Genomic DNA, 26,918 nt, shown 5'->3' on the forward strand with positions numbered 1-26,918 from the left:
ACTCCATACTCCATACTCCATACTCCATACTGCATACTGCATACTCCATACTCCATACTCCATACTGCATACTCCATACTCCATACTGCATACTGCATACTCCATACTCCATACTCCATACTGCATACTCCATACTCCATACTCCATACTGCATACTCCATACTCCATACTGCATACTGCATACTCCATACTCCATACTGCATACTGCATACTCCATACTCCATACTGCATACTCCATACTGCATACTGCATACTCCATACTCCATACTCCATACTCCATACTGCATACTGCATACTCCATACTCCATACTCCATACTGCATACTGCATACTCCATACTCCATACTCCATACTGCATACTCCATACTCCATACTCCATACTCCATACTGCATACTGCATACTCCATACTCCATACTCCATACTGCATACTCCATACTCCATACTGCATACTCCATACTGCATACTGCATACTCCATACTCCATACTCCATACTCCATACTGCATACTCCATACTGCATACTCCATACTGCATACTGCATACTGCATACTCCATACTCCATACTCCATACTCCATACTGCATACTCCATACTCCATACTCCATACTGCATACTGCATACTCCATACTCCATACTGCATACTGCATACTCCATACTCCATACTCCATACTCCATACTGCATACTCCATACTGCATACTGCATACTGCATACTCCATACTCCATACTCCATACTGCATACTCCATACTCCATACTCCATACTCCATACTGCATACTGCATACTCCATACTCCATACTCCATACTCCATACTGCATACTGCATACTCCATACTCCATACTCCATACTGCATACTGCATACTCCATACTCCATACTCCATACTGCATACTCCATACTGCATACTCCATACTGCATACTGCATACTGCATACTCCATACTCCATACTCCATACTCCATACTGCATACTGCATACTGCATACTCCATACTCCATACTCCATACTGCATACTGCATACTCCATACTGCATACTGCATACTCCATACTCCATACTCCATACTCCATACTGCATACTCCATACTGCATACTGCATACTGCATACTCCATACTCCATACTCCATACTGCATACTGCATACTCCATACTCCATACTGCATACTGCATACTCCATACTCCATACTCCATACTCCATACTGCATACTCCATACTCCATACTGCATACTGCATACTCCATACTCCATACTCCATACTGCATACTGCATACTCCATACTCCATACTGCATACTGCATACTCCATACTCCATACTCCATACTCCATACTCCATACTCCATACTGCATACTCCATACTCCATACTGCATACTGCATACTGCATACTCCATACTCCATACTCCATACTCCATACTCCATACTGCATACTCCATACTCCATACTCCATACTGCATACTCCATACTCCATACTGCATACTGCATACTCCATACTCCATACTCCATACTCCATACTGCATACTGCATACTCCATACTGCATACTCCATACTGCATACTCCATACTGCATACTGCATACTGCATACTGCATACTCCATACTCCATACTGCATACTCCATACTGCATACTGCATACTCCATACTCCATACTCCATACTCCATACTGCATACTGCATACTCCATACTCCATACTCCATACTGCATACTCCATACTCCATACTCCATACTCCATACTCCATACTCCATACTGCATACTGCATACTCCATACTCCATACTGCATACTGCATACTCCATACTCCATACTCCATACTGCATACTCCATACTGCATACTGCATACTCCATACTCCATACTCCATACTCCATACTGCATACTGCATACTCCATACTCCATACTCCATACTCCATACTGCATACTCCATACTGCATACTCCATACTGCATACTCCATACTCCATACTCCATACTGCATACTACATACTACATTTTGGCCAAATCAGTACGTACTACTAGTATAGTATGCGGTTTCGAAAACAGCCCCGGACTAGACCCGGACCAGACCCGGACTAGACCCGGGACCAGAACCTCAGACCGGTCCGGTCCCGGGTCTAAACAAACACGGAACCGGATGGAACCGGTTGCAGCAGTCGAACATGTTCTAAAGGTTCTAAAGGTTCTAAAGGTTCTAATCACTCACCAGCTGCACGCGGCTCGAGCTCCTCACACATGCGTGTTTACTTCCGGTTTCCTTTCAGCGCATGCGCAGGAACCTCAGAGAGCAGAGATGAGGTGATGAGGTGATGAGGTCTCACTCTGACTGAGATTCTGCATCCTTTTATCTCTTATTAGCTCATGATGAGGACTTCTACTGCTGAGTTGAGTTGAACTGTTGTACTTTAACTTCACACGGTTACATTTACTCACAAACATTCAAATATATAAAGTTTTTTATTCAAAGTTCAGTTTGTGTTCTTTACAAAGTAAAATCTGCTCTTCAGATGTTTTCAGAGAAACAGATAGAGTAAAGTCCTCCAGTAGTTTATAAAACACAGTTTAGATTCTCCGTCTGTTGATCCAGATGAAATAAAAACCCACTCTGATGTTTGTTAGATAGATTTAAAAATCACTAACTAGTTACAGAATGTCGTCACGTTATAACGCTCACACTTCTACGGATGTTATATATATATATATATATATACACACAGTACAGAATAGAAGGGTTAGTGCTAGAGAGCACAGGGGCCCTGGACCTGGTTCAGCTGTAGACCTGGTTCAGGTCTGGACAGCCTGGTCGGTAGTGCTCTGTACCGCCAAAATAAAACATCCCACTGATGTTATTAGTTGTGGTGTTTGTCGTTCATAAACTCGTTCAGGAACTGGTCCAGGAACTTCCAGGAACTCGTTCAGGAACTGGTCCAGGAACTGGTCCAGGAACTCATCCAGGAACTCGTTCAGGAACTTGTTCAGGAACTGGTCCAGGAACTCGTCCAAGAACTTGTTCAGGAACTGGTCCAGGAACTTGTCCAGGAACTGGTCCAGGACCTTGTCCAGGAACTTGTCTTTAGGGTTAAGTTTAGGTACGTTTATTCTAGTTAGTGTTCTTATTTGAGTTGATTTCTGTAATGAGTGATTTTGTCAGAACACGACTCGTACGATACGTCTGGATTCGGGAATTTTGTTCATATGTCAAAATTCTTAATACGAGAAAATTGGTGAATGACACAGATTCTGTTAAATAACCAACATTCACCAGAATAAAAGTCTTCTTCTTCACTGCCTGGAATAATGTTTACTAGGGATGCACCGATACCAGTCTGTTATTCAGACCGAGTACAAGTACTTACACTTGTGTACTCTCCGATACCGAGTACCGATACGGGTACTTCTCTGTGCCTAAAGACCCTCGTTAACAGCCAGCTGGAGGGGGTGAGCGACACACGGCAGGCTGGGGAGTCCCGCATACGAGACTCTAGGTCGGCTTTGGAAAGGCTCAGGGTGAAGGTGGCTCGCGGCCGCAGCTTTACAGCGCTCCCCGCCCGGACAGTTGGGGAGCTGGAGTGAAAGTAAAGTGGTATCGGTGCCGTTGTATCGGAGACGTTTTGAGAGTACGAGTACATGAGCACAGTATCGGACCCGATACCCGATACTGGTATCGGTATCGGTGCATCCCTAGTGTGTAACGATGTGGTCCGTGCACACGAGATACAAAGAAATCAAAGACCCACTGGTAGAAACATTGATCCACGGCGCTCCTAGTGGTAACAACCTTTAACTACTGACATCATACAGTAACACGTACGGCTGGTCTCAGGTCAGACCTTCAGGCTGGGTTTACTACGAGAATCCGTCACCGCGGTTTCCACATCAACAGTCTGAATCCTGATTCACAAACACATGATGACAAGATCCAAACTCTGGTCCGCTGTCTGACGATTACAAACAGTACTTTTAGTCTACAGAGCACTAGAACCCCTGTGGACTCTGCTCTTCATCATGGATGCTGCTGATGATGATGACCGGGGGAGGAGCCAGCTGTGTGTGTGTTGATGTGGTCATTGTGGTCGTCCTCAGGGTGCGTCAGCAGCAGCGAGGCTCTCTGTTCGTCCATCCTCCTGGACTGAACTCTCTGAATCAAACTGAAGAAATCCTCCTGACCTTCAGGAACCGAACCAACCACATCCTCCAGATCAGGAAGGGAGCACCTCTGGTCCTCCATCCTGTCAGACTGCAGACAGACACAGTGACGGTTAGAAAGACGAGCCCCTCCAGACCTTCCAGACCTCCAGTCTGCTGATCCTGCTCCTCCCTCCAAGGAGCAGCTGGAAACAACATTTCACCTCATTTCAACCTCTGACAGTTCAGTCTGATACAGTGAAGACAAACATCGGTATGGTGACATTACGCTGCCCCCCTTAATGACATGCTGGTACCTGGTAGTGGATGAGCATGTAGTAAAAGTCCAGACTGGGCAAGGTGGGCTGGTCCGGGCAGCAGGCCCCACAGAGAGCAGCTGGTCCTGGGTCCGGCAGCAGGCTAAGGCTGGCTCTCTGGTCCTCCAGTCTCTGACCCTGACACTCCAGAATCAGGTCCAACAAGGCCTCCGGCTCCTCCTGCTGGCTGTTCCGACGCTGCGGTAACAACCCAGAGACCAGCCTCGAGTAAGACAATGTTCCTACCTGTACCCTGTTCCTCCCTGTACCCTGTTCCTACCTGTACCCTGTTCCTCCCTGTACCCTGTTCCTCCCTGTACCCTGTTCCTCACTGTACCCTGTTCCTCCCTGTACCCTGTTCCTCCCTGTACCCTGTTCCTCACTGTACCCTGTTCCTCCCTGTACCCTGTTCCTCCCTGTACCCTGTTCCTCACTGTACCCTGTTCCTCCCTGTACCCTGTTCCTCCCTGTACCCTGTTCCTACCTGTACCCTGTTCCTCACTGTACCCTGTTCCTCCCTGTACCCTGTTCCTCCCTGTACCCTGTTCCTCCCTGTTCCTACCTGTACCCTGTTCCTCACTGTACCCTGTTCCTCCCTGTACCCTGTTCCTCCCTGTACCCTGTTCCTACCTGTACCCTGTACCCTGTACCCTGTACCCTGTTCCTACCTGTACCCTGTACCTTGTTCCTCCCTTTACCCTGTCCCTACCTGTACCCTGTTCCTCACTGTACCCTGTTCCTCCCTGTACCCTGTTCCTCCCTGTACCCTGTTCCTACCTGTACCCTGTACCCTGTACCCTGTACCCTGTTCCTACCTGTACCCTGTACCTTGTTCCTCCCTTTACCCTGTCCCTACCTGTACCCTGTTCCTACCTGTACCCTGTACCCTGTACCCTGTACCCTGTACCCTGTACCCTGTACCCTGTTCCTCCCTGTACCTCCTTGTACCCTGTACCCTGTACCTCCTTGTACCCTGCACCCTGTACCCTGTACCCTGTACCCTGTACCCTGTTCCTCCCTGTACCCTGTTCCTCCCTGTACCTCCTTGTACCCTGTACCCTGTACCTCCTTGTACCCTGCACCCTGTACTCTGTACCCTGTACCCTGTACCCTGTTCCTCCCTGTACCTCCTTGTACCCTGCACCCTGTACCCTGTACTCTCTACCCTGTACCCTGTTCCTCCCTGTACCCTGTACCCTGTTCCTCCCTGTACCTCCTTGTACCCTGTACCCTGTACCTCCTTGTACCCTGCACCCTGTACCCTGTACTCTGTACCCTGTACCCTGTACCCTGTTCCTCCCTGTACCCTGTTCCTCCCTGTACCTCCTTGTACCCTGTACCCTGTACCTCCTTGTACCCTGCACCCTGTACCCTGTACCCTGTACCTCCCTGTACCTCCTTGTACCCTGTACCCTGTACCTCCTTGTACCCTGCACCCTGTACCCTGTACTCTGTACCCTGTACCCTGTACCCTGTACCCTGTACCCTATACCCTATACCCTGTTCCTCCCTGTACCGGGGATAGTTACCTTGCTCCTGGATGTCATGGTTCTGGTCCTGGAGCTCAGAGCAGAGCCGAAGCTCTGACCCCGGGGCCTGGTGGAGCTCTGGCAGCCTTCAGGACCAGGACCCAGCACAGGAGTCCCAAGACCTCCGAGGGACCTCAGGGTCCTGAGGGGTGAGAAGGAGGCTGAGGTTCTGGTGCTGGGACTGTGGCGTCCCGGTCCGGCCTCCAGACTGCCATTAGGGTGGGGGGGTGCCGTCCCCTCGATCCTCCCGTTCTGAGGAGAAGGTGAAGACCAGGAGGGAGGAGCTACACCTGAGAGTCTTCTGTCAGCCATGATGGAGCTGTGGGGTTGTGGGAGGGGCTAAAATCACTGCTGTCATCAGGGGGAGGGGCTAAAATCACTACTGTCATCAGTGGGAGGGGCTAAAATCAAAGCTGTCATCAGTGGGAGGGGCTAAAATCACAGCTGTCATCAGTGGGAGGGGCTTAAATCACAGCTGTCATCAGTGGGAGGGGTTTAAATCACAGCTGTCATCAGTGGGAGGGGTTAAAATCACAGCTGTCATCAGTGGGAGGGGCTAAAATCACAGCTGTCATCAGTGGGAGGGGCTAAAATCACAGCTGTCATCAGTGGGAGGGGTTAAAATCACAGCTGTCGTCAGTGGGAGGGGCTTAAATCACAGCTGTCATCAGTGGGAGGGGCTAAAATCACAGCTGTCGTCAGTGGGAGGGGTTAAAATCACAGCTGTCATCAGTGGGAGGGGCTAAAATCACAGCTGTCATCAGTGGGAGGGGTTAAAATCACAGCTGTCATCAGTGGGAGGGGCTTAAATCACAGCTGTCATCAGTGGGAGGGGCTAAAATCACAGCTGTCATCAGGGGGAGGGGCTAAAATCACTACTGTCATCAGTGGGAGGGGCTAAAATCACTACTGTCATCAGTGGGAGGGGCTAAAATCACAGCTGTCATCAGTGGGAGGGGCTAAAATCACTACTGTCATCAGTGGGAGGGGCTAAAATCACTACTGTCATCAGTGGGAGGGGCTAAAATCACAGCTGTCATCAGGGGGAGGGGCTTAAATCATAGCTGTTATCAGTGGGAGGGGCTAAAATCACAGCTGTCATCAGGGGGAGGGGCTAAAATCACTACTGTCATCAGTGGGAGGGGCTAAAATCACAGCTGTCATCAGGGGGAGGGGCTTAAATCATAGCTGTTATCAGTGGGAGGGGCTAAAATCACAGCTGTCATCAGGGGGAGGGGCTAAAATCACTACTGTCATCAGGGGGAGGGGCTTAAATCATATCTGTCATCAGTGGGAGGGGCTAAAATCACAGCTGTCATCAGTGGGAGGGGCTAAAATCACAGCTGTCATCAGGGGGAGGGGCTAAATCCTGTCAGGAAGAGAAGAGAGGAGGAGGGTTAAAAGAGGAAGAGTTTTAATAACGTTAGCAGCAGGCTAACAGAACAGCTAACAGGCTGATGTCACATCTGTTTAATAATAATGAAACAACTTAAAGTTTGTTGAGAACTAAAATAAATTTAAAACTACTTTTACAACTAGAGCTTGTTTAGTTTAGCGACAGACTGGTTCCAGATAGTCCTGAGGTCAGTACTACGAAGTGAGTTCAACATCCCCAGGGCATCTCCGCCATCCCCAGGGCATCTCCGCCATACCCAGGGCATCTCCGTCACACCCAGGGCATCTCCGTCACACCCAGGGTATCTCCGTCATCCCCAGGGTGTCTCCGTCATCCCCAGGGTATCTCCATCATCCCCAGGGTATCTCCATCATACCCAGGGTATCTTCATCATCTCCAGGGTATTTCCGTCATACCTAGGGTATCTTCATCATACCCAGGGTATCTTCATCATCTCCAGGGTATTTCCGTCATACCCAGGGTATCTTCATCATACCCAGGGTATCTCCATCATCCCCAGGGTATCTCCATCATACCCAGGTTATCTCCGTCATACCCAGGGTATCTCCATCATCCCCAGGGTATCTCCATCATACCCAGGGTATCTTCATCATCTCCAGGGTATCTCCATCATACCCAGGGTATCTTCATCATCTCCAGGGTATCTCCATCATACCCAGGGTATCTCCCTCATACCCAGGGTATTTCCGTCATACCCAGGGTATTTCTGTCATACCTAGGGTATCTTCATCATACCCAGGGTATCTTCATCATCTCCAGGGTATCTCCATCATACCCAGGGTATCTCCATCATACCCAGGGTATCTCCATCATACCCAGGGTATCTTCATCATACCCAGGGTATCTCCATCATACCCAGGGTATCTCCATCATACACAGGGTATCTCCATCATACCCAGGGTATCTCCGTCATACCCAGGGTATCTTCATCATACCCAGGGTATCTTCATCATACAGGGAGGAGTTAGCAGCATCTGACCAATCACAGACATGGACTAGTCTACTGACCAATCACAGACATGGACTAGTCTACTGACCAATCACAGACATGGACTAGTCCACAGACCAATCACAGACATGGACTAGTCTACAGACCAATCACAGACATGGACTAGTCTACTGACCAATCACAGACATGGACTAGTCTACTGACCAATCACAGACATGGACTAGTCCACAGACCAATCACAGACATGGACTAGTCTACAGACCAATCACAGACATGGACTAGTCCACAGACCAATCACAGACATGGACTAGTCCACAGACCAATCACAGACATGGACTAGTCTACAGACCAATCACAGATATGGACTAGTCCACAGACCAATCACAGACATGGACTAGTCCACAGACCAATCACAGACATGGACTAGTCTACAGACCAATCACAGACATGGACTAGTCCACAGACCAATCACAGACATGGACTAGTCTACAGACCAATCACAGACATGGACTAGTCCACAGACCAATCACAGACATGGACTAGTCCACAGACCAATCACAGACATGGACTAGTCTACAGACCAATCACAGACATGGACTAGTCTACAGACCAATCACAGACATGGACTAGTCCACAGACCAATCACAGACATGGACTAGTCTACAGACCAATCACAGACATGGACTAGTCTACAGACCAATCACAGACATGGACTAGTCTACAGACCAATCACAGACATGGACTAGTCCACAGACCATCACAGACATGGACTAGTCCACAGACCAATCACAGACATGGACTAGTCTACAGACCAATCACAGACATGGACTAGTCCACAGACCATCACAGACATGGACTAGTCCACAGATTTGCAGACAGACAGGCTGAGCAGCACATTTTACAAAGAGTAAACTATATTATAGAGATATGAAGAAATGAAACACTTAATCAGACTAACAGTAAAACAGATGAAGCTGCTAAATGCAGGTTCAACACTGTTTAACAGCTTCACTAGAGACAACCAAGAGGTTTTGGTGCTTCACTGGAGTTTGTGTTGGAGTCTGAGTCTGAACAGCGGAGACACACGAGAGACCAGGAGACACAAGAGAGACCATGAGACACACGAGAGACCATGAGACACACGAGAGACCATGAGACACACGAGAGACCATGAGACACACGAGAGACCATGAGACACACGAGAGACCATGAGACACAAGAGAGACCAGGAGACACACGAGAGACCATGAGACACACGAGACCATGAGACACACGAGAGACCATGAGACACACGAGAGACCATGAGACACACGAGAGACCATGAGACACACGAGAGACCATGAGACACACGAGAGACCATGAGACACACGAGAGACCATGAGACACACGAGAGACCATGAGACACACGAGAGACCATGAGACACACGAGAGACCATGAGACACACGAGAGACCATGAGACACACGAGAGACCATGAGACACACGAGAGACCAGGAGACACAAGAGAGACCATGAGACACACGAGAGACCATGAGACACACGAGAGACCATGAGACACACGAGAGACCAGGAGACACACGAGAGACCATGAGACACACGAGAGACCATGAGACACACGAGAGACCATGAGACACACGAGAGACCATGAGACACACGAGAGACCATGAGACACACGAGAGACCATGAGACACAAGAGAGACCATGAGACACACGAGAGACCATGAGACACACGAGAGACCATGAGACACACGAGAGACCAGGAGACACACGAGAGACCATGAGACACACGAGAGACCATGAGACACACGAGAGACCATGAGACACACGAGAGACCATGAGACACACGAGAGACCATGAGACACACGAGAGACCATGAGACACACGAGAGACCATGAGACACACGAGAGACCATGAGACACACGAGAGACCATGAGACACACGAGAGACCATGAGACACAAGAGAGACCATGAGACACACGAGAGACCATGAGACACACGAGAGACCAGGAGACACACGAGAGACCATGAGACACACGAGAGACCATGAGACACACGAGAGACCATGAGACACACGAGAGACCATGAGACACACGAGAGACCATGAGACACACGAGAGACCATGAGACACACGAGAGACCAGGAGACACACGAGAGACCAGGAGACACACGAGAGACCATGAGACACACGAGAGACCAGGAGACACACGAGAGAGACACACGAGAGACCATGAGACACACGAGAGACCATGAGACACGAGAGACCATGAGACACACGAGAGACCAGGAGACACACGAGAGACCAGGAGACACACGAGAGACCAGGAGACACACGAGAGACCATGAGACACACGAGAGACCATGAGACACACGAGAGACCATGAGACACGAGAGACCATGAGACACACGAGAGACCAGGAGACACACGAGAGACCATGAGACACACGAGAGACCATGAGACACACGAGAGACCATGAGACACACGAGAGACCATGAGACACACGAGAGACCATGAGACACACGAGAGACCAGGAGACACACGAGAGACCATGAGACACACGAGAGAGACACACGAGAGACCATGAGACACACGAGAGACCATGAGACACGAGAGACCATGAGACACACGAGAGACCAGGAGACACACGAGAGACCAGGAGACACACGAGAGACCAGGAGACACACGAGAGACCATGAGACACACGAGAGACCATGAGACACACGAGAGACCATGAGACACGAGAGACCATGAGACACACGAGAGACCAGGAGACACACGAGAGACCATGAGACACACGAGAGACCATGAGACACACGAGAGACCATGAGACACGAGAGACCATGAGACACACGAGAGACCATGAGACACACGAGAGACCATGAGACACACGAGAGACCATGAGACACACGAGAGACCAGGAGACACACGAGAGACCAGAGACACACGAGAGACCATGAGACACACGAGAGACCATGAGACACACGAGAGACCAGGAGACACACGAGAGACCAGGAGACACACGAGAGACCAGGAGACACACGAGAGACCAGGAGACACACGAGAGACCAGGAGACACACGAGAGACCATGAGACACACGAGAGACCATGAGACACACGAGAGACCATGAGACACGAGAGACCATGAGACACACGAGAGACCAGGAGACACACGAGAGACCATGAGACACACGAGAGACCATGAGACACACGAGAGACCAGGAGACACACGAGAGACCATGAGACACACGAGAGACCATGAGACACACGAGAGACCATGAGACACACGAGAGACCATGAGACACACGAGAGACCATGAGACACCGACCAGCAAGGATTTATACCTGAACAAGTTACTAACAGAAACTTTAAAGACACTAAAGGTTTTATATTTCTGGTTCAACGAACAGCTACGAGACAGAAAGTTAGAACAAACTGTAGTTTAAATAAAGTTTTAAATACTTCACCCCAACATCACAACGTCTCCTTCTCCTTCTTCTTTTCTCTTCTTTCAGTTCTTCACTTCTCTCGTTTCTCATTTCCCTCCGACTGAAGCTGCTGGTCCACAATAAACACACTAACACACAATAAACACACACTAAACACACACTAAACACACACTAAACACACACACTAACACACACACTAACACACACTAACACACACAAACACACACTAAACACACACACTAACACACACACTAACACACACTAAACACACACTAAACACACACACTAACACACACACACTAACACACACTAACACACACAAACACACACACTAACACACACACTAACACACACACTAACACACACTAACACACACACTAACACACACTAACACACACACTAACACACACTAACACACACACTAACACACACCACAATGGAAGAGAAAGAAAGAGGACAACCCCCCTCAACTCCCCTCTGGGCTTACATCACAGTTACCATAGCAACCAAAGAGCGGCTTCCAAACTTCCTGCCTCCCTCTCCACACACACACACACACACGCACACACACACACGCACACCTGCATTGTTAAGATCCATTCATCTGAACCCAGGGAGACACTGCTGAGGGCCTCACACACACACACACACACACACACGTTTCTTGGGCGCTCCCCACATCATCAGCTGTGCTGCTCATCCCACAAATGCATGATCCTTACAAGTGTGACATCATTGTGAAGGTAAATAAACAGGCTTTCAACCATGTAAAATACAATGACCATTAGCATTAGCATCACCATTAGCATCACCATTAGCATTAGCATCACCATTAGCATCACCATTAGCATTAGCATCACCATTAGCATCACCATTAGCATTAGCATCACCATTAGCATCACCATTAGCATTAGCATCACCATTAGCATTAGCATCACCATTAGCATCACCATTAGCATTAGCATCACCATTAGCATCACCATTAGCATTAGCATCACCATTAGCATTAGAACAACAGAGAAATAATCCACCAAACTCAAGTTTACTACTTTATTACCAGTTTATAAATATTAATAATGAATGTATAACAATCTGTCTTCAGGTCTGTCTGTAGGTCTGTCTGTAGTTCTGTCTGTAGGTCAGTCTGTAGGTCTGTCTGTAGGTCTGTCTGTAGTTCAGTCTGTAGGTCTGTCTGTAGTTCAGTCTGTAGGTCTGTCTGTAGTTCAGTCTGTAGGTCTGTCTATAGGTCTGTCTGTAGGTCTGTCTGTAGGTCTGTCTGTAGGTCAGTCTGTAGTTCAGTCTGTAGTTCAGTCTGTAGGTCTGTCTATAGGTCTGTCTTCAGGTCTGTCTGTAGGTCAGTCTGTAGGTCTGTCTGTAGGTCTGTCTGTAGTTCAGTCTGTAGGTCTGTCTATAGGTCTGTCTGTAGGTCAGTCTGTAGGTCTGTCTGTAGGTCAGTCTGTAGGTATGTCTGTAGGTCTGTCTGTAGTTCAGTCTGTAGGTCAGTCTGTAGTTCTGTCTGTAGTTCAGTCTGTAGTTCTGTCTGTAGTTCTGTCTGTAGTTCAGTCTGTAGGTTTGTCTGTAGTTCAGTCTGTAGGTCTGTCTGTAGGTCAGTCTGTAGTTCTGTCTGTAGTTCTGTCTGTAGTTCTGTCTGTAGGTCAGTCTGTAGTTCTGTCTGTAGGTCTGTCTGTAGTTCAGTCTGCAGGTCTGTCTGTAGGTCTGTCTGTAGGTCAGTCTGTAGTTCAGTCTGTAGGTCTGTCTATAGGTCTGTCTTCAGTTCTGTCTGTAGGTCTGTCTGTAGGTCAGTCTGTAGGTCTGTCTATAGGTCTGTCTGTAGGTCAGTCTGTAGGTCTGTCTGTAGGTCTGTCTGTAGGTCTGTCTGTAGTTCAGTCTGTAGGTCAGTCTGTAGTTCTGTCTGTAGTTCAGTCTGTAGTTCTGTCTGTAGTTCTGTCTGTAGTTCAGTCTGTAGGTTTGTCTGTAGTTCAGTCTGTAGGTCTGTCTGTAGGTCAGTCTGTAGTTCTGTCTGTAGTTCTGTCTGTAGTTCTGTCTGTAGGTCAGTCTGTAGTTCTGTCTGTAGTTCTGTCTGTAGGTCTGTCTGTAGTTCAGTCTGCAGGTCTGTCTATAGGTCTGTCTGTAGGTCTGTCTGTAGGTCAGTCTGTAGTTCAGTCTGTAGGTCTGTCTATAGGTCTGTCTTCAGTTCTGTCTGTAGGTCTGTCTGTAGGTCAGTCTGTAGTTCTGTCTGTAGGTCAGTCTGTAGTTCTGTCTGTAGATCTGTCTGTAGGTCAGTCTGTAGGTCAGTCTGTAGTTCAGTCTGTAGGTCAGTCTGTAGTTCTGTCTGTAGGTCAGTCTGTAGTTCTGTCTGTAGGTCTGTCTGTAGGTATGTCTGTAGGTCTGTCTGTAGGTCTGTCTGTAGGTCAGTCTGTAGGTCAGTCTGTAGGTCAGTCTGTAGTTCTGTCTGTAGGTCAGTCTGTAGTTCTGTCTGTAGGTCTGTCTGTAGGTCTGTCTGTAGGTCAGTCTGTAGTTCAGTCTGTAGGTCAGTCTGTAGTTCTGTCTGTAGGTCAGTCTGTAGTTCTGTCTGTAGGTCTGTCTGTAGGTATGTCTGTAGGTCTGTCTGTAGTTCAGTCTGTAGGTCAGTCTGTAGTTCAGTCTGTAGTTCTGTCTGTAGTTCAGTCTGTAGTTCTCTGTTCTGCCACCAGGAGTCAGTGTGATGATGTCACACTCTGTCATCCAATCAGATCACAGAGTGTCCCAGCAGCTCGTTAACCTCGTTAACATGAAACCAACATGAGAGACGGCTTCAACCAGCTGATGCTGCTGTCAATCACCCAGACGTCACTGCGCTGCTCACAACAGGCTGGAGGACACCGGGAGGACATTCAGACATTCAGTCAGGAGGACCAGAGACCGGGAGGACATTCAGTCAGGACGACCAGAGACCGGGAGGACATTCAGACAGGAGGACCAGAGACCAGGAGGACATTCAGACATTCAGACAGGAGGACCAGAGACCAGGAGGACATTCAGACATTCAGACAGGAGGACCAGAGACCAGGAGGACATTCAGACATTCAGACAGGAGGACCAGAGACCGGGAGGACATTCAGACATTCAGACAGGAGGACCAGAGACCAGGAGGACATTCAGACATTCAGTCAGGAGGACCAGAGACCGGGAGGACATTCAGACAGGAGGACCAGAGACCGGGAGGACATTCAGACATTCAGTCAGGAGGACCAGAGACCAGGAGGACATTCAGACAGGAGGACCAGAGACCGGGAGGACATTCAGACATTCAGTCAGGAGGACCAGAGACCAGGAGGACATTCAGACAGGAGGACCAGAGATCAGGAGGACATTCAGACATTCAGTCAGGAGGACCAGAGACCAGGAGGACATTCAGACATTCAGTCAGGAGGACCAGAGACCAGGAGGACATTCAGACAGGAGGACCAGAGATCAGGAGGACATTCAGACAGGAGGACCAGAGATCAGGAGGACATTCAGACAGGACGACCAGAGACCGGGAGGACATTCAGACAGGAGGACCAGAGACCAGGAGGACATTCAGACATTCAGACAGGAGGACCAGAGACCAGGAGGACATTCAGACATTCAGACAGGAGGACCAGAGACCGGGAGGACATTCAGACAGGAGGACCAGAGACCAGGAGGACATTCAGACATTCAGACAGGAGGACCAGAGACCAGGAGGACATTCAGACATTCAGTCAGGAGGACCAGAGACCGGGAGGACATTCAGACAGGAGGACCAGAGACCGGGAGGACATTCAGACATTCAGTCAGGAGGACCAGAGACCAGGAGGACATTCAGACATTCAGTCAGGAGGACCAGAGACCAGGAGGACATTCAGACATTCAGTCAGGAGGACCAGAGACCGGGAGGACATTCAGACAGGAGGACCAGAGACCGGGAGGACATTCAGACATTCAGTCAGGAGGACCAGAGACCAGGAGGACATTCAGACAGGAGGACCAGAGACCGGGAGGACATTCAGACATTCAGTCAGGAGGACCAGAGACCAGGAGGACATTCAGACAGGAGGACCAGAGATCAGGAGGACATTCAGACAGGACGACCAGAGACCGGGAGGACATTCAGACAGGAAGACCAGAGACCAGGAGGACAGGAAGACAGGAGGACAGGAAGACCAGAGACCAGGAGGACATTCAGACAGGAAGACCAGAGACCAGGAGGACAGGAAGACATTCAGACAGGAGGACCAGAGACCAGGAGGACATTCAGACAGGAAGACAGGAAGACCAGAGACCAGGAGGACATTCAGACATTCAGACAGGAGGACCAGAGACCAGGAGGACATTCAGACAGGAGGACAGGAGGACCAGAGACCAGGAGGACATTCAGACAGGAAGACAGGAAGACCAGAGACCAGGAGGACATTCAGACAGGAGGACAGGAGGACCAGAGACCAGGAGGACATTCAGACAGGAAGACAGGAAGACCAGAGAGCACCACAGGAGAAGAAGAAGAAGAAGCAGAAGAAGCTGATGATGATGAGCAGCAGAGAAGTGAAGGAGTACCTGAGACACCATCAGCTCCCTCAGCTGCTGGAGGTCAGACAGATTCATTCTATTGGAACTGTTAGTGTCAGTACAGGGTTCTGGGTCAGGGTTCTGGGTCAGTGGGTGTTGTGGGAGAAGAGACGTCGACAGCAGAACCAGGAGAACATCAGTTATGATGTCATGTATAGGGAGGACTCAGCTATGATGTCATGTGTAGGGAGGACTCAGCTATGATATCATGTATAGGGAGAACATCAGCTATGATGTCATGTATAGGGAGGACTCAGCTATGATGTCATGTGTAGGGAGAACATCAGCTATGATGTCATGTATAGGGAGGACTCAGCTATGATGTCATGTGTAGGGAGAACATCAGCTATGATGTCATGTGTATGGAGAACATCAGCTATGATGTCATGTATAGGGAGGACTCAGCTATGATGTCATGTGTAGGGAGAACATCAGCTATGATGTCATGTGTAGGGAGAACATCAGCTATGATGTCATGTATAGGGAGGACTCAGCTATGATGTCATGTGTAGGGAGAACATCAGCTATGATGTCATGTATAGGGAGGACTCAGCTATGATGTCATGTGTAGGGAGAACATCAGCTATGATGTCATGTGTAGGGAGGACTCAGCTATGATGTCATGTGTAGGGAGGACATCAGCTGTGATGTCATGTGTAGGGAGGACTCAGCTGTGATGTCATGTGTAGGGAGGACTCAGCTATGATGTCATGTATAGGGAGGACTCAGCTATGATGTCATGTGTAGGGAGAACATCAGCTATGATGTCATGTATAGGGAGGACTCAGCTATGATGTCATGTGTAGGGAGAACATCAGCTATGATGTCATGTATAGGGAGGACTCAGCTATGATGTCATGTGTAGGGAGAACATCAGCTATGATGTCATGTGTAGGGAGGACTCAGCTGTGATGTCATGTGTAGGGAGGACTCAGCTATGATGTCATGTGTAGGGAGGACATCAGCTATGATGTCATGTGTAGGGAGGACTCAGCTGTGATGTCATGTGTAGGGAGGACTCAGCTATGATGTCATGTGTAGGGAGGACATCAGCTATGATGTCATGTGTAGGGAGGACTCAGCTATGATGTCATGTGTAGGGAGGACATCAGCTATGATGTCATGTGTAGGGAGGACTCAGCTATGATGTCATGTGTAGGGAGAACATCAGCTATGATGTCATGTGTAGGGAGGACTCAGCTATGATGTCATGTGTAGGGAGGACTCAGGTATGATGTCATGTGTATGGAGGACTCAGGTATGATGTCATGTATAGGGAGGACTCAGGTATGATGTCATGTGTAGGGAGGACTCAGCTATGATGTCATGTGTAGGGAGGACTCAGCTATGATGTCATGTGTAGGGAGAACATCAGCTATGATGTCATGTATAGGGAGGACTCAGCTATGATGTCATGTGTAGGGAGAACATCAGCTATGATGTCATGTGTAGGGAGGACTCAGCTATGATGTCATGTGTAGGGAGGACATCAGCTATGATGTCATGTGTAGGGAGGACTCAGCTATGATGTCATGTATAGGGAGGACTCAGCTATGATGTCATGTGTAGGGAGAACATCAGCTATGATGTCATGTGTAGGGAGAACATCAGCTATGATGTCATGTGTAGGGAGGACATCAGCTATGATGTCATGTATAGGGAGGACTCAGCTATGATGTCATGTGTAGGGAGGACATCAGCTATGATGTCATGTGTAGGGAGGACATCAGCTATGATGTCATGTATAGGGAGGACTCAGCTATGATGTCATGTGTAGGGAGGACTCAGGTATGATGTCATGTATAGGGAGGACTCAGGTATGATGTCATGTATAGGGAGGACTCAGGTATGATGTCATGTATAGGGAGGACTCAGGTATGATGTCATGTGTAGGGAGGACTCAGGTATGATGTCATGTGTAGGGAGGACTCAAGTATGATGTCATGTGTAGGGAGGACTCAGCTATGATGTCATGTATAGGAAGGACTCAGCTATGATGTCATGTATAGGGAGGACTCAGCTATGATGTCATGTGTAGGGAGAACATCAGCTATGATGTCATTATAGGGAGGACTCAGGTATGATGTCATGTGTAGGGAGGACATCAGCTGTGATGTCATGTATAGGGAGGACTCAGCTATGATGTCATGTGTAGGGAGAACATCAGCTATGATGTCATGTATAGGGAGGACTCAGCTATGATGTCATGTGTAAGGAGAACATCAGCTATGATGTCATGTGTAGGGAGGACATCAGCTATGATGTCATGTGTAGGGAGGACTCAGCTATGATGTCATGTGTAGGGAGGACATCAGCTATGATGTCATGTATAGGGAGGACTCAGGTATGATGTCATGTGTAGGGAGGACTCAGCTATGATGTCATGTATAGGGAGGATTCAGTTATGATTTCATGTATAGGGAGGATTCAGTTATGATTTCATGTGTAGGGAGGACTCAGGTATGATGTCATGTGTAGGGAGGACTCAGGTATGATGTCATGTGTAGGGAGGACTCAGCTATGATGTCATGTATAGGAAGGACTCAGCTATGATGTCATGTGTAGGGAGAACATCAGCTATGATGTCATGTATAGGGAGGACTCAGCTATGATGTCATGTGTAGGGAGGACATCAGCTATGATGTCATGTGTAGGGAGGACTCAGCTATGATGTCATGTATAGGGAGGACTCAGGTATGATGTCATGTATAGGGAGGACTCAGTTATGATTTCATGTGTAGGGAGGACTCAGGTATGATGTCATGTGTAAGGAGGACTCAGCTATGATGTCATGTGTAGGGAGGACATCAGCTATGATGTCATGTGTAGGGAGGACTCAGCTATGATGTCATGTGTAGGGAGGACTCAGCTATGATGTCATGTGTAGGGAGGACTCAGCTATGATGTCATGTATAGGGAGGACTCAACTATGATGTCATGTGTAGGGAGGACTCAGCTATGATGTTATGTATAGGGAGGACTCAACTATGATGTCATGTGTAGGGAGGACTCAGCTATGATGTCATGTGTAGGGAGGACTCAGCATCGTAGCGTTGGTTTAATGACAGACAGTTACTTTCACTATTCTCTGTCCAGTTTATAATGTAAGTCAGTTCATGAGGCGGAGTGCAGGGCAGCATCAGACTACTGATAGATTTCAGTACAGTTATCTGTGTGTTTAAAACTAAACCTGGTTACTGTGGAAGTCCTGATCTGCCTCAGAGCTTTTCAGATTGTTCATCTCTTCACCCTCTGTAGCAGCGGAGTCAATAACGTAGCTGAATCTGCTAGTGGAGGTTATCTGAGGCCACGTCTTCAGGTCATCCTCCATCCCTCCGTAGAAGGAGGCAGAGCTATGATCACATGATCCTGTCTGAGCTGTAACAGCTGGTGTTCACACATGTTTTACTAGATTTATTAATACAATCGCTCTAGAAGAGACGATTAGCGTAGCGTTACCATGGAAACGATTCAGTGACACGACGCGCCGGAAGTCACAGACCCAATTCACGCAAGGCATCATGAGGGCTCGGAATACGGTGGATATCCTGAGACAAAAACACAGACGTACTCTATGAGGTCTATTTTAGTACAAATGATGACATGATGGGCAACACCCTAAGCGTGTACTTGGTACCAGAATAACCTAGGTGGTGTACTTGGTACCAGAACACCCTAGACGGTGTACTTGGTACCAGAACAACCTAGGCGGTGTACTTGGTACCAGGACACCCTAGGCGGTGTACTTGGTACCAGAACACCCTAGGCGTGTACTTGGTACCAGAACAACCTAGGCGGTGTACCTGGTACCAGAACACCCTAGGCGGTGTACTTGGTACTAGAACACCCTAGGCGGTGTACTTGGTACTAGAACACCCTAGGCGGTGTACTTGGTACCAGAACACCCTAGGCGGTGTACTTGGTACCAGAACACCCTAGGCGGTGTACTTGGTACTAGAACACCCTAGGCGGTGTACTTGGTAACAGAACACCCTAGGCAGTGTACTTGGTACCAGAACACCCTAGGCGGTGTACTTGGTACCAGAACACCCTAGGCAGTGTACTTGGTACCAGAACACTCTAGGTCAACGATCGATGATCCACTTTGTAGTCGTATCATCAGATCTGTGGTCGTGTGTTTTGGACACTCGGGTGAAGAGAGGAGCAGAGCTGGTAACTGATCACCACCTGGTGGTGAGTTGGATCAGGTGGGGAGGGAGGGGGCTGCTGGACGGACCCGGTAAACCCAAACATTAGTGAGAGTGAACTGGGAACGTCTGGCTGAGGCTCCTGTCCACGAGGTCTTCAACTCCCACCTCCGGATGAAAACAGATTAAAAACAATTCTTTAAAATAAAAGAAATAAAGACAAAAAATATTAATTTAAAAGACAATTCAAGTCAAGTAAAAAAAACGTGTAGTTTTACTTTCAGTTTAGTTTCATTAAGACGATCAGGAGACGTTTCTGACTCTAACTTTAATTTGTGTTTCAGAGTTTGTTAACAGGTCTTCTGTATCATCATCCTGAGGACCCCGTCAGCTTCCTGCAGAGCTGCCTGATCACAACCAGACAGCTGGGGGGTCCTGAGGCCGTCACCTGGGACACCTTCACCCACCTGGAGAGACACCAGCTGAGCCCCGGACACCCCAAAACAGCATCTGTACACCCCAAAACAGCATCTGTACCCCGCAATACAGCATCTGTACCCCCCAAAATAGCATCTATACCCCCTATAACAGCATCTGTACCCCCCAATACAGCATCTGTACCCCCCAAAATAGCATCTGTACCCCCTATAACAGCATCTGTACCCCCTATAACAGCATCTGTACCCCCCAAAACAGCATCTGTACCCCCTATAACACCCCAGACACCCCAAACAACAGCATCAATAACCCCAATACCCAAAACATCCCCTCCTACAGCTCAGATATTATCCCCAACATCCACAACAGCCCCACCAACACATGGGCCCCACTTTCCCTCCATTAAGCCCAAAACATCTGCCTTAGCACCTCTGACACCCCAGGTGTTCTCCGTCAACAATAAAACCCCATCTGGACCCCCCAAAACTGGTTCTGAAACCAAATACCTCCCCCCAGCTCCGCCTGGACCTGCAGTGACCCCACCTGTCCACACTGAGAGGACGGAGCAACGAGACACAAAGACATTCAGCACAGAAGGTAAGAGACGGAAAAAAGTTGAGGTTTACTGAGTTTGATTTTTCAGTTGGAGCTCAGTTCTCCAGGAGTTCAGTTCTCCACGAGTTCAGTTCAGTTCTAGAGGAGTTCAGTTCTCCACGAGTTCAGTTCTCCAGGAGTTCAGTTCAGTTCTAGAGGAGTTCAGTTCTCCAGGAGTTCAGTTCTCCAGGAGTTCAGTTCTCCAGGAGTTCAGTTCTCCAGGAGCTCAGTTCTCCAGGAGCTCAGTTCTCCAGGAGTTCAGTTCTCCAGGAGTTCAGTTCAGTTCTAGAGGAGTTCAGTTCTCCAGGAGTTCAGTTCTCCAGGAGTTCAGTTCAGTTCTAGAGGAGTTCAGTTCTCCAGGAGTTCAGTTCTCCAGGAGTTCAGTTCTCCAGGAGCTCAGTTCTCCAGGAGGTCAGTTCTCCAGGAGTTCAGTTCTCCAGGAGGTCAGTTCAGTTCTCCAGGAGTTCAGTTCTCCAGGAGTTCAGTTCTGTTCTTTAGGAGTTCAGTTCTCCAGGAGGTCAGTTCTCCAGGAATTCAGTTCTCCATGAGTTCAGTTCTCCAGGAGGTCAGTTCTCCAGGAGGTCAGTTCTCCAGGAGTTCAGTTCTCCAGGAGGTCAGTTCAGTTCTCCAGGAGTTCAGTTCTCCAGGAGTTCAGTTCTCCAGGAGCTCAGTTCTCCAGGAGCTCAGTTCTCCAGGAGTTCAGTTCTCCAGGAGTTCAGTTCAGTTCTAGAGGAGTTCAGTTCTCCAGGAGTTCAGTTCTCCAGGAGTTCAGTTTTCCAGGATCTCAGTTTTCCAGGAGCTCAGTTCTCCAGGAGTTCAGTTCTCCAGGAGTTCAGTTCAGTTCTAGAGGAGTTCAGTTCTCCAGGAGTTCAGTTCAGTTCTCCAGGAGTTCAGTTGAGTTCTCCAGGAGTTGAGTTCTCCAGGAGTTGAGTTCAGTTCTCCAGGAGTTGAGTTCAGTTCTCCAGGAGTTGAGTTCAGTTCTCCAGGAGTTGAGTTCAGTTCTCCAGGAGTTCAGTTCAGTTCTCCAGGAGTTCAGTTCTTTAAGAGTTCAGTTCTCCAGGAGTTCAGTTCAGTTCTCCAGGAGTTCAGTTCTCCAGGATTTCAGTTCTCCAGGAGTTCAGTTCTTTAGGAGTTCAGTTCTCCAGGAGGTCAGTTCTCCAGGAGTTCAGTTCTGTTCTTTAGGAGTTCAGTTCTCCAGGAGGTCAGTTCTCCAGGAATTCAGTTCTCCAGGAGTTCAGTTCTCCAGGAGGTCAGTTCTCCAGGAGGTCAGTTCTCCAGGAGGTCAGTTCTCCAGGAGTTCAGTTCTCCAGGAGGTCAGTTCAGTTCTCCAGGAGGTCAGTTCTCCAGGAGGTCAGTTCTCCAGGAGTTCAGTTCTCCAGGAGTTCAGTTCAGTTCTCCAGGAGTTCAGTTCAGTTCTCCAGGAGTTCAGTTCAGTTCTCCAGGAGTTCAGTCCTTCAGGAGTTCAGTTCTTTAGGAGTTCAGTCCTCCAGGAGTTCAGTTCAGTTCTCCAGGAGTTCAGTTCAGTTCTCCAGGAGTTCAGTTCAGTTCTCCAGGAGTTGAGTTCAGTTCTCCAGGAGTTCAGTTCTTTAAGAGTTCAGTTCTCCAGGAGTTCAGTTCTTTAAGAGTTCAGTTCTCCAGGAGTTCAGTTCTTTAGGAGTTCAGTTCTCCAGGAGTTCAGTTCTCCAGGATTTCAGTTCTCCAGGAGTTCAGTTCTTTAGGAGTTCAGTTCTCCAGGAGGTCAGTTCTCCAGGAGTTCAGTTCTTTAGGAGTTCAGTTCTCCAGGAGTTCAGTTCTCCAGGAGTTCAGTTCTCCAGGAGTTCAGTTCTCCAGGAGGTCAGTTCTCCAGGAGTTCAGTTCTCCAGGAGGTCAGTTCAGTTCTCCAGGAGGTCAGTTCTCCAGGAGTTCAGTTCTCCAGGAGTTCAGTTCTCCAGGAGTTCAGTTCTCCAGGAGGTCAGTTCTCCAGGAGTTCAGTTCTCCAGGAGGTCAGTTCAGTTCTCCAGGAGGTCAGTTCTCCAGGAGTTCAGTTCTCCAGGAGGTCAGTTCAGTTCTCCAGGAGGTCAGTTCTCCAGGAGTTCAGTTCTCCAGGAGTTCAGTTCTCCAGGAGGTCAGTTCTCCAGGAGGTTAGTTCAGTTCTCCAGGAGGTCAGTTCTCCAGGAGTTCAGTTCTCCAGGAGGTCAGTTCTCCAGGAGTTCAGTTCAGTCCTCCAGGAGTTCAGTCCTCCAGGAGGTCAGTTCTCCAGGAGTTCAGTCCTCCGGGAGGTCAGTTCTCCAGGAGTTCAGTCCTCCAGGAGGTCAGTTCTCCAGGAGTTCAGTCCTCCGGGAGGTCAGTTCTCCAGGAGTTCAGTCCTCCAGGAGGTCAGTTCTCCAGGAGTTCAGTCCTCCGGGAGGTCAGTTCTCCAGGAGTTCAGTCTCAAAACACGTTTAAAGAGTTTGAAGTGGCAGAAAACTGCTTCCTGAATCAGAGTCTCAGAGATTTGATGTGAGTCTTCTAACTGACTAACTGACCCTCCTCTCAGCTCCCGCTCCTGGTCCTCCACCTCCTGGTCCTCCACCTCCTGGTCCTCCACCTCCTCTAGTCCGGTCTCAGCTCTCCATAGACTCGGACTCTGACATGACGGAAAGTTCTGGACTCTTGCTGGAAGTCAGCACCCTGCCTCCTCAGAGGCCACGCCCCCTCATCATCTTCATCATCGGTAAGAGAATCTGGTAGGAAACACAGAACCATTACAAAATCAGAACCAGAACCATTACGAGATCAGAATCAGAACCATTACGAGATCAGAACCAGAACCATTACGAGATCAGAACCAGAATCAGTACAAGATCAGAATCAGGGCTTATCTTCACCTTTAGGCCACCACTCGTATAAAGATCCCTGACCAGGTTCAAACTGAGGACGTTGTGGTTTCTGTTCTTTGATTCCCATCAGGTGGTCCAGGAAGTGGGAAGGGAAGTCAGGCGGCTAGGCTCGCTCACCGCTTCAGCTTCAGAGTCATCTCATTGGACGAGCTGCTCAGGAAGCAGCTGCTAAGCCACGCCTCCCCCAGCAGGAAGTGGGAGGTCATTTCAGAGATGATGGGTCATGGAGAGCTGGGACCACAGGTCAGAGGCCACCAACCGTTACCCTGAACCACCAACCAACCACCACGTTAACCCGGACGCCTGTCATGGACACGGTGAACAAACTGTCTCTCTGTGTCGGTAGGAGGAAACCATTTCAGAGCTGAGGCGTCAGCTGATTGGTCAGCAGGAGGTCAGAGGGTTCATCGTGGACGGGTTCCCTCGAGACGTCCACCAGGCCCTCAGCTTCCAGGAACAGGTACTGAGCTGCTGGTACCGTATTATGTGGTTCCATATTAAGGTGGTACCATATTAAGGTGGTACCGTATTAAGGTGGTACCAGTCTGACGGTATTAAGGTGGTACCAGGTGGTACATACCAGACTGGTAAAGGATCACAGTGGTGGGGGAGTAACTGTGTTTTACCCTCGCTGCGTTCAGATTGGCTCTCCTGACCTGGTGATGCTGCTGCTCTGCTCCAATGAGACGCTGCGCTGTCGTCTGCAGCAACGAGCCGCTCAACTCGGTCTCCTAGGAGACAACAGCCACGCCCTGCGGAGACGCCTGGAGACGTTTCAGAGACACATCGTCTCCATCAGCAGATACTACAGACAGCTACACCTGCTAACACAGGTACACCTGCTGACACAGGTACACCTGCTGACACAGGTACACCTGATGACAGAGATACACCTGCTGACAGAGATACACCTGATCACACAGGTACATCTACCTGCTGACACAGGTACACCTGCTGACACAGGTACACCTGATGACAGAGATACACCTGCTGACAGAGATACACCTGATCACACAGGTACATCTACCTGCTGACACAGGTACACCTGATGACACAGGTACACCTGCTGACACAGGTACACCTGCTGACACAGGTACACCTGATGACACAGGTACACCTGCTGACACACGTACACCTGCTGACAGAGATACACCTGCTGTGTGTTCTCAGGTGGATGCGGACCGGGAGGAGGAGCAGGTATTTGCTGATCTGAATTCATTCATCAGAGAAAAAATGCTTTTAACGGATTCGTCAGGTATTTATTATTATTATTATTATTATTATTATTATTATTATTATTATTATTTTATTATTATTATTTTATTATTGGTGAAATGCTGAACAAAGTCTCACTAGTTCATCTTCATATATATATACATATATATATATATATATATAAATATGTATTGATCCGTCTCTGTCCCTGTGTGTCTCCAGTGAATGCAGCAGTGCTGTCCATCCATCAATAACACCTGTATAGAACCATGAGCCAATCAGATATCAGGAACCCTGAGCAGTCTGCTCTCATTGGGTAATAATCCTGTAACTGTTTATTACCTCTGTAATGACACATCCATCACCATGGCAACCAGGTCACAACATGTATCCTCCCATTAACACATCCATCGCCATGGCAACCAGGTCACAACATGTATCCTCCCATTAACACATCCATCGCCATGGCAACCAGGTCACAACATGTATCCTCCCATTAACACATCCATCGCCATGGCAACCAGGTCACAACATGTCTCAGAAGACGTAGATGTATGGATATGAAATATAAAATTTATTAGCAGATTAAAGTCATGATATCAGGATTATAAAATTAAAGGTTCTACGTGATCGATACGTATGGAGATTACATTAGATTAGATTACATTAGATTACAGTAGATTACAGTAGATTACATTAGATTAGATTAAATTACATTAGATTACATTAGATTACATTATATTAGATTAGATTAGATTACATTAGATTATATTACATTATATTAGATTACATTAGATTAGATTACAGTATATTAGATTAGATTAGATTAGATTACATTAGATTAAATTAGATTAGATTACATTAGATTAGATTACAGTATATTAGATTACATTAGATTAGATTACATTAGATTAAATTAGATTAGATTACATTAGATTAGATTACATTACATTAGATTACATTAGATTAGATTACAGTATATTAGATTAGATTAGATTACATTAGATTAAATTAGATTACATTATATTAGATTAGATTAGATTACATTAGATTATATTACATTATATTAGATTACATTAGATTAGATTACAGTATATTAGATTAGATTAGATTAGATTACATTAGATTAAATTAGATTAGATTACATTAGATTAGATTACAGTATATTAGATTACATTAGATTAGATTACATTAGATTAAATTAGATTAGATTACATTAGATTAGATTACATTACATTAGATTAGATTAGATTACATTAGATTAGATTAGATTACATTAGATTACAGTATATTAGATTAGATTAGATTACATTAGATTAAATTAGATTAGATTACATTATATTACATTAGA

General features: G+C 47.8%; 4 protein-coding genes across 9 annotated transcripts in view; 2 read left to right on the plus strand and 2 right to left on the minus strand.

Moving 5' to 3' along the window:
* Positions 1-2,268, minus strand: part of LOC141763801 (transcription termination factor 1-like) — a 20,839-nt gene extending 18,571 nt beyond the window's left edge. The window contains exon 1 of the mRNA XM_074628535.1: positions 2,172-2,268. The gene's annotated coding sequence lies outside the window, so the exon portion shown is untranslated. The remainder of the gene's footprint in view (positions 1-2,171) is intronic.
* Positions 2,269-2,403: 135 nt separating this feature from the next.
* On the minus strand, positions 2,404-12,409 carry LOC141763802 (uncharacterized). 5 transcript variants are annotated; one of them, XR_012593168.1, is made up of 6 exons: positions 12,130-12,382; positions 11,764-11,894; positions 5,937-7,305; positions 4,408-4,605; positions 3,020-4,202; positions 2,404-2,971 (listed from the first exon to the last, which is right to left on the minus strand). XR_012593168.1 is itself a non-coding variant. In XM_074628536.1 (5 exons), the coding sequence occupies exons 3-5, from the start codon at positions 6,246-6,248 to the stop codon at positions 3,969-3,971; spliced, it is 744 nt and encodes a 247-aa protein (XP_074484637.1). In that variant the 5' UTR covers positions 6,249-7,305; positions 11,759-11,894; positions 12,130-12,382; the 3' UTR covers positions 2,404-3,968. The 5 variants fall into 5 exon arrangements, 4 of the variants coding, with proteins under 4 accessions (XP_074484637.1, XP_074484639.1, XP_074484638.1 ...); XM_074628536.1 differs by having other exon boundaries at positions 2,404-4,202; positions 11,759-11,894; XM_074628538.1 differs by having other exon boundaries at positions 2,404-4,202; positions 12,132-12,150.
* A 3,770-nt stretch (positions 12,410-16,179) lies between these two features.
* Positions 16,180-24,092, plus strand: LOC141763804 (uncharacterized; the record flags this gene model as incomplete). The annotated part of the gene is made up of 3 exons (XM_074628540.1): positions 16,180-16,335; positions 20,807-21,497; positions 24,010-24,092. Coding segments are annotated over exons 1-3 (840 nt in total), but the record flags the coding sequence as incomplete, so codon positions are not given.
* On the plus strand, positions 23,840-26,373 carry LOC141763807 (adenylate kinase isoenzyme 5-like). 2 transcript variants are annotated; one of them, XR_012593170.1, is made up of 7 exons: positions 23,840-24,186; positions 24,423-24,595; positions 24,699-24,812; positions 24,994-25,185; positions 25,523-25,607; positions 25,790-25,944; positions 26,043-26,373. XR_012593170.1 is itself a non-coding variant. In XM_074628542.1 (6 exons), exons 1-6 carry the CDS (start codon positions 24,105-24,107, stop codon positions 25,819-25,821), a joined length of 678 nt encoding a protein of 225 aa, XP_074484643.1. In that variant the 5' UTR covers positions 23,840-24,104; the 3' UTR covers positions 25,822-26,373. The 2 variants fall into 2 exon arrangements, 1 of the variants encoding a protein (XP_074484643.1); XM_074628542.1 differs by having other exon boundaries at positions 25,790-26,373.
* The last annotated feature ends 545 nt before the right edge of the window (positions 26,374-26,918 follow it).

The sequence above is a fragment of the Sebastes fasciatus genome, unplaced genomic scaffold, assembly GCF_043250625.1.
Source record: "Sebastes fasciatus isolate fSebFas1 unplaced genomic scaffold, fSebFas1.pri Scaffold_46, whole genome shotgun sequence".
In the NCBI taxonomy this organism is placed as follows: Eukaryota; Metazoa; Chordata; class Actinopteri; order Perciformes; family Sebastidae; genus Sebastes; species Sebastes fasciatus.